This window comes from Amphiura filiformis, chromosome 11 (genome assembly GCF_039555335.1).
Source record: "Amphiura filiformis chromosome 11, Afil_fr2py, whole genome shotgun sequence".
Classification (NCBI taxonomy): domain Eukaryota; kingdom Metazoa; phylum Echinodermata; class Ophiuroidea; order Amphilepidida; family Amphiuridae; genus Amphiura; species Amphiura filiformis.
Window position 1 is genome coordinate 10,409,231 of NC_092638.1, and position 8,168 is coordinate 10,417,398.

Consider the following 8,168-nt stretch of genomic DNA (forward strand, 5'->3'; position numbering starts at 1 on the left):
ACTCATTTTTGTAAAAAAAATGGAGTTGGGCCTTTCTTCTACCCACGGTTGTTTGATGGGTTCATTTATTAGTTTTTCAAACAAAACATCATGTACAACCAAATTTTAAGCTTAAACAGCTAAAATTGATATCATGCTAATGTATTCAGATGCTTTTGAGTCATTCTCAACTTTAATTTCTCCTCTTTTATAAAATTATTCACTTTTATAGTATTTTTAAAGCTTTTTCCGGATAAAAATGTATCTATTAATGGCAAAATTGGTGGCGCTATTTAGTTACTGGAAATTACCCTTTCAAGCTTTTAATACAAATGAATCCTTTTATTGTTTGATAAAATATATTTATAAAATCTCCATGTTGATTGTTTCACCTATTCCAACTGTTTTAATGGCAGTATTAATCACCAAACCCTTGCAAATAAAGAAATATGATTTAGGATAAATAGCGTTTAGTTAATAATGAAGCCAATTCTATATACATCAAACAACCGTGTACCCAGGTATTCAATTGGATCGCACACATCGCGTTTATTAATGAGGTTATGAATTGGTATTAGGGTTAGAGTTATGAAGTTCAGGATTAGGGGTAATATAATGTTTAGGATTTATAAGTTATTGGGTTTTCGGACTATTGATCCTTCGAATAATAGTTTACAATACCACCATTACACAATGCAACAACAAATTCTACTACAAATTACGAGATCATCATGATCATACACTTTAGGATTGTGATACAAAAGCAAACTGTTGATTTGGTCCATACCAAATCATATATAATAAATTCAATTATCGTTTCGTATTTTTGTATCATGTTTGATTATCTCGCGAATCTTAGCTTCTCATTATTTTGGCTACAATCGAAAAATGTTAAAAAAAATGCTCAAAACAATTCAAACTATACATTTCATACCAATAATATGAAGGCGTGTGATGCAAATCATGAACAGAAACGTAGAGGTATCCTATCTCTCTTCATCATCAATGTTAGAGGCTCTATCGGACTCGGACCTGATGACAACATGGCTTTGTCCAACATTGATTTGGGAAACTGGGACAAAGATTCACCAAAAGACAGTCAAAAAGTGCAACATTTTCCCATGATTTTAGGTACCCTTGTAATACTCTGACCATCATTACCATAATTTGCTGTGTAATATATATCACATACTCGTATGTATTTCCCGACCCATTCATATTTCCAACGATTAATCTCACTTTCAGGAGTATACAGGTCTCTTGGACCAAATCACCTTTTTGCTTTAGTAGCCATTCGTTTTTTTACTTTGAAATGTTACCTAAAATTTACCCCATTAACGTCAAAGGGGCATACTATGATTTCTTCATAAATTGTTTTTATTTTCAATACAGATTAATAAATAAATAAATAAATAAATAAATAAATAAATAAATAAATAAATAAATAAATAAATAAATAAATAAGTAAATAAATAAGTAAATAAATAAATAAAGAAGTAAATAAATAAATGTAACTTAATCTACATTTGTCTGAATTTTGGTGCATTTTTGCATCATAATATATACAAACATAATGCACAATTAATACACATCTATTTTCGTGATAAATAGATAGATAATAGATTTTCGTGATAACACAAATTTAATGCTCTTAAATTAGGTGCATCGTATGCTGCATTTTGTACAACTACTTCTCCCACCACCACCCCCCTACAATGACTATGTTTATCACCAGCAGCAAGACTACCAGCACTGCCACCACCGCCACCACCGCCAAGGACACCCTGTTTCACTCTCTAAATCCTCCTCTGATACTTCATTGGACATGTTGGAAAAGGGGGAAAGACATCCCAACACTTCAAATCGGAGAACACAGATATCAATAGTACCTCCATTCCTGTAGCACTTGGTTGGTTCTATTCGGACGAACTGAGCTCGAGGACGAGAATGAAACTCACTCATCACAGCAACATTAGGAGTATCTGCACAATTGGCAATAAATGCCTGAAACAAAAAGAAAGAAACCAAAGTTACTTCAAAATTAAGTCATAGAAGTCCTGTGATCGTCTCCTAATTGCATATACATTAAGGTTGTAAAAATATAAAAGAATAATTATGAGCGATATGGCGCGACGGTGCACTTACGGTGTTACACAGAGGGCAGAATGGGCTGCCTCCTCGGAAAAATATTTGCGAGTGAAATTACGCGGATTGAAAAATCCTTTAATGGTAAATCAGCCGTTATTCTGTTTCTCCTCTGACATGTCTGAGGTGACAAACATCTCAATAACAAACTTGGCTTTGCCGTTTGCCCTTCATGCCTGTGTGGTGAACACGATCTTTGTAGGGACGATAACGAGTTTGGAATACAGACACGCACCTTGTGGAGTTCACGAGGTGGAGTAATTTGTACATCAACGTCTCCACATATAAAATTGGTACACACCCTGTATAATTCATTAACAGCGATTTACAAACATCTACGCTATAAAATAACATACTTATATATTTGTTGTCCCAAGCAAACACAAAACGTTTGACAGAAAACGTTTTATTGTTGGGTTATATAAAGGGTATATAACGTTTAATAACGTTCCAAAAACATTTTTGAAAAGTTTTGCAAAACATTCTAGCATAATGTTATTTAAGAGTTGGCAAAATATTGTGCAAAAATATTTTACAATAACATTTTGACAACATTTTTAATTGCTGTTGTAGGATTTTCATATAAAACCTTTTAAAAATGTTTTCAAGCCCTTTATATAAGCCGACATTTAAATGTAATTAAAACGTTTTGAATAAAACCAAAACCTGTCACACGTTTATAATATTTTAAAACATTTGTGTGTTTGCAGGGTCTCCACATCATTCACAATGCAAGTCTCCACAAGGCCGAGAATTAGTGGAGCTGGTTTACCCACCTAAATGGTTAGTGTGTTGTGGTGCGGGTGTGTGGGGGGTATGGGGCTGTCCGGTATGTGGGGATGGGGATGTGTGTTCATGGTAGGGGTAAATTAATATTAATGTAATACTAAACAATCTACCATATAGCCAATATGCGAAACGTGAATGCTACGGCGTTAACGAGTCATGCCAGGCATAATACCTTTTCTGTTGTTCCGTCATTATCGTGTAGGTAGAAAAGTGATGCCTCCGTCAGTCCTGTTTTCACCTTGAATTCCTCTACACAGTATTTATGCCCTGATTCACTCTGATGGCCTTGTGTAAAAACCCCAGTCGCTATCACCTGCTGTCCAAGATCGACTTGGATCCACGGTGTATTGTCATTCGAATTACTTGTCCATGGTAATTCGTTATTCAGCCTACCATACCTAAAATCAATTATGGATTGGAATTTTTGAGGGTTTTTTGACACATCGTGCAGGAATTTGATATTATGAATCCGAATCATAGTTTCTGTAATAGTGTTTGGGCTATAAACTTACTGCGGGAAACGATTATTGCCCTCATACAGTCATAAGATGATAGAAACTGATGATGCTGTTATATTAGTGGTATCGCTTAATATTTCACCTCTACTTTTCTCCTCACTTGTGCAATACTGTTTGTCATTTTCATGACGTCTCTGCTGCCATACACTCTATATGAAAATCTACGGAGTCTAACATTAAAATACTGGGAAAATCGAAACCGAAATAAACACCTTCGGATTGGAAATTTTGACAGTATGAATCCGAACCAGAGTTTCTGTAATATTGTTTGATCTACAGTAGGACACAAAGATAACTTACTGAGGGACACGATCATCACCATCAAAAGATGATGCACTAATCTTGTTATCTGCTATTTCATAGTTTTCCATTCCAAGAGGTCTCATACACTCTAAAGGAAGAAAACAAGAAAGTATATAGTCTATAATGTCTGTAAGATGATGCGATAATCTTGTCGTCTGCTATTTCATAATTCTCCATTCCAAGAGGCATCATACACTCTAAAGGAAGAAAACAAGAAAGTATATAGTCTATAATGTCTGTATAAGATGATGTGGTAATCTTGTCGTCTGCTATTTCATAATTCTCCATTCCAAGAGGCATCATACACTCTAAAGGAAGAAAACAAGAAAGTATATAGTCTATAATGTCTGTATAAGATGATGCGGTAATCTTGTCGTCTGCTATTTCATAATTCTCCATTCCAAGAGGCATCATACACTCTAAAGGAAGAAAACAAGAAAGTATATAGTCTATAATGTCTGTATAAGATGATGTGGTAATCTTGTCGTCTGCTATTTCACAATTCTCCATTCCAAGAGGTCTCATACACTCTAAAGGAAGAAAACAAGAAAGTATATAGTCTATAATGTCTGTATAAGATGATGCGGTAATCTTGTCGTCTGCTATTTCATAATTCTCCATTCCAAGAGGTCTCATACACTCTAAAGGAAGAAAACAAGAAAGTATATATTCTATAATGTCTGTATAAGATGATGAGGTAATCTTGTTGTCTGCTATTTCATAATTCTCCATTCCAAGAGGTCTCATACACTCTAAAAGAAGAAAACAAGAAAGAATATTGTCTATAATGTATGTATAAGATGATGCGGTAATCTTGTTGTCTGCTATTTCATAATTCTCCATTCCAAGAGATTTCATACACTCTAAAGGAAGAAAACAAGAAAGTATATAGTCTATAATGTCTGTATAAGATGATGCATTAATCTTGTCGTCTGCTATTTCATTATTCTCCATTCCAAGAGGTCTCATACACTCTAAAGGAAGAAAACACGAAAGTATATAGTCTATAATGTCTGTATAAGATGATGCGGTAATCTTGTCGTCTGCTATTTCATAATTCTCCATTCCAAGAGGCCTCGTACACTCTAAAGGAAGAAAAAAGGAAGTATATAGTCTATAATGTCTGTATAAGATGATGCGGTAATCTTGTCGTCTGCTATTTCATAATTCTCCATTCCAAGAGGCCTCATGCACTCTAAAGGAATAAAACAAGAAAGTACATAGTCTATAATGTCTGTATAAGATGATGCGGTAATCTTGTCGTCTGCTATTTCATAATTCTCCATTCCAAGAGGCCTCATACACTCTAAAGGAAGAAAACACGAAAGTACATAGTCTATAATGTCTGTATAAGATGGTGCGATAATCTTGTCGTCTGCTATTTCATAATTCTCCATTCCACGAGGTCTCATACACTCTAAAGGAAGAAAACAAGAAAGTATATAGTCTATAATGTCTGTATAAAATGATACAGTAATCTTGTCGTCTGCTATTTCATAATTCTCCATTCCAAGATGTCTCCTACACGCTAAAGGAAGAAAACAAGAAAGAATATTGTCTATAATGTCTGTATAAGATGATGCGGTAATCTTGTCGTCTGCTATTTCATAATTCTCCATTCCAAGAGGCCTCATACACTCTAAAGGAAGAAAACAAGAAAGTATATAATCTATAATGTCTGTATAAGATGATGCGGTAGTCTTGTCGTCTACTATTTCATAATTCTCCATTCCAAGAGGTCTCATACACTCTAAAGGAAGAAAACAAGAAAGTATATAGTCTATAATGTCTGTATAAGATGATACAGTAATCTTGTCGTCTGCTATTTCATAATTCTCCATTCCACGAGGTCTCATACACTCTAAAGGAAGAAAACAAGAAAGTATATAGTCTATAATGTCTGTATAAAATGATACAGTAATCTTGTCGTCTGCTATTTCATAATTCTCCATTCCAAGATGTCCCCTACACTCTAAAGGAAGAAAACAAGAAAGAATATTGTCTATAATGTCTGTATAAGATGATGCGGTAATCTTGTCGTCTGCTATTTCATAATTCTCCATTCCAAGATGCCTCATACACTCTAAAGGAAGAAAACAAGAAAGTATATAATCTATAATGTCTGTATAAGATGATACGGTAGTCTTGTCGTCTACTATTTCATAATTCTCCATTCCAAGAGGTCTCATACACTCTAAAGGAAGAAAACAAGAAAGTAAATATTCTATAATGTCTGTATAAGATGATGCGGTAGTCTTGTCGTCTACTATTTCATAATTCTCCATTCCAAGAGGCTTCATACACAAGAGGCCTCATACACTCTAAAGGAAGAAAACAAGAAAGTATATAGTCTATAATGTCTGTATAAGATGATGCGATAATCTTGTCGTCTGCTATTTCATTATTCTCCATTCCAAGAGGTTTCATACATTCTACCACCACCGGCGTGTCCAGGATCTGTTCCTGCGGGGGGGCTCAGGGGGGCTTTCAGAGTTATGCGGGGGGCTTAATGGCTAAAATGGTCGAAAACGGCTGATTTTACATGATTTTTAACAAAGTGCGGAGGGCTTCAGCACCCAAAGCCCCCCCCCCCCCTTCCTGGAGACGCCACTGTCTATAGGAGCAAAACAAACAAAATGTAAAGTTTATAGCATGTATAATTGCACGGGTCATACTAATGAAAGATATGACTGGCAATTATTTTACTTTCACCTGCTTTGAGACAATAACGGTATCTTATATTTACCTTCTCTTGACCTTCCTTAAATCTCTATTCCTACCCTCTATCGTATATTTGTTTTCTTATAACTGGAAGCGTCCGAAACAAAGCATTTGTCAGACTTCAAATACCTATGGACAGACGACGCAAGCCAACCCGGAAACCTACAGCCAAACAAACCTAGATCTGATCGGCTATGTATATTATTTAGTAAGTCATACAAACAAACAAAATTCAAAAACAGTACTTAAAACTAGATTTTCATTCTCCTAATCGAACATGTACAACGAATTTAAAAGGGCAACACCCGTGGATTAAATTTAGACTTCCGCTCCATGCGGCATTTAGAATTGGGTATTATAAACCATGAAATAATCCGTTATTTTGGCGGGGACCCAAAATAGCCTTAGTCACATTAACATGTGACCTGATCCTGATATTCACTATAAACAGCAGCGCTTTCACTCCTCTGGAAAAAGTGCTTTACAAATAACATAAATAAAACCAATACCTTTGAATACTCGGCAGATATAGGTCATTGAAGCATTGCACCGGAAGTCATTCCACAAACCGCGGGAGTCCTGCTGGGTAATGTTGCCATACATTCCCACACAATCTTCATCGTCGACATTATTCGGTTCACCTTCGGTCCATGCGTTAAAGTCCACCTGCATGGTTAAAATTAACATAATTTTGCATCGGAAATTAACCTGAGCGACATGACTGTTAAATACTATTCAAAATATATAACAAAACAAAACACAATATTAAATAAATTGATTTGTTTCGGGATCTGTTTTTGAGTTTAGAAGTGCCACATAATGCATGTTTAATAATCTGCTCGTTGCCGCTACTGCCATTGCATTATACCGTGTTCGTTCTTCCCATTGCCTGGAATCATAGGTAACTGAATTTTTAATGAATTTCAACATTTCAACGATTAATTTGCTGCTTTCACAATACAACTGAATCAATGTTTTTCCACAAAAACCTTTACAACATGTTGAATAGCGCCAGATTAAAAAGTAGGCCTGCTACTTCTTATAAGGACGTTATAACATACACGTAACTTGGTTATTGTAATAAAGTCGTTTACAAACCGGTGTTCCGTCAGTCCATTTCCATGTGGTTTCATTATCAATGTCATTTAAACCAATAAAATAGCCCAAGGAAGTTACTTGCTGATGATCTCTGATATGACCTACAACAGTGACAAGAAAAGTCTACTAAGATGGTGTAAGTTGATCTATTTCCCCTTTTTTTTATTACTTCTTGTAATTACAAACTATGCAAAACGAAGAAAGCAAAATAATAGAAACTCTCATTAGAAACTTAAAGGGGCATTTCGTGTTCCACGTCCTCGTCCCCACTTTGTTACACAGTTGCCTATGTAAGCAATGTAATAACACATCATCATGCATAACTCGTAAACGCAAAATCGGAAATTCTGGGAATAAGCTTTTTTCGTGGATATCTACTGAAAAAGAGAGGATGCTAGGATCACGAAATTCTCTTTTAATCATTATTCTTGGTCTTGCTAAGGAATTAATTTGTTTTTGTTACAATTTGCTATACTAAAGAGGCGGTACAACACCCCTCTGTGTTCTGGTAAAAATCCTTTTCATGTACTAGGCCTATATGATACCAACCTACCGGACAGTATCATGCATTTCTGCACTTGCTGCTCGAAATGGATATAGCCATGAATCGGTACA

The 8,168-nt window shown here is 35.3% G+C and overlaps 1 protein-coding gene across 1 annotated transcript; it reads right to left on the minus strand.

The window, feature by feature from the left end:
* Positions 1-965: 965 nt before the first annotated feature.
* Positions 966-7,127, minus strand: LOC140163471 (lactadherin-like). Its single transcript, XM_072186786.1, has 5 exons — positions 6,965-7,127; positions 3,732-3,822; positions 3,086-3,311; positions 1,869-1,983; positions 966-1,051 (listed from the first exon to the last, which is right to left on the minus strand). The coding sequence occupies exons 1-5, from the start codon at positions 7,125-7,127 to the stop codon at positions 966-968; spliced, it is 681 nt and encodes a 226-aa protein (XP_072042887.1).
* Positions 7,128-8,168: the final 1,041 nt, after the last annotated feature.

Bases quoted from the DNA above. Each gene is read 5' to 3' on its own strand.
- LOC140163471 (XM_072186786.1), bottom strand. From the start codon at position 7,127: ATGCAGGTGGACTTTAACGCATGGACCGAAGGTGAACCGAATAATGTC. The intron at 3,823-6,964 runs GTATTGGTTTTA...TTCTTCCTTTAG, and splicing joins TATCTGCCGAGTATTCAAAG to AGTGTATGAGACCTCTTGGA. The intron at 1,984-3,085 runs GTATTATGCCTG...TTTTTGTTTCAG, and splicing joins ATGACGGAACAACAGAAAAG to GCATTTATTGCCAATTGTGC.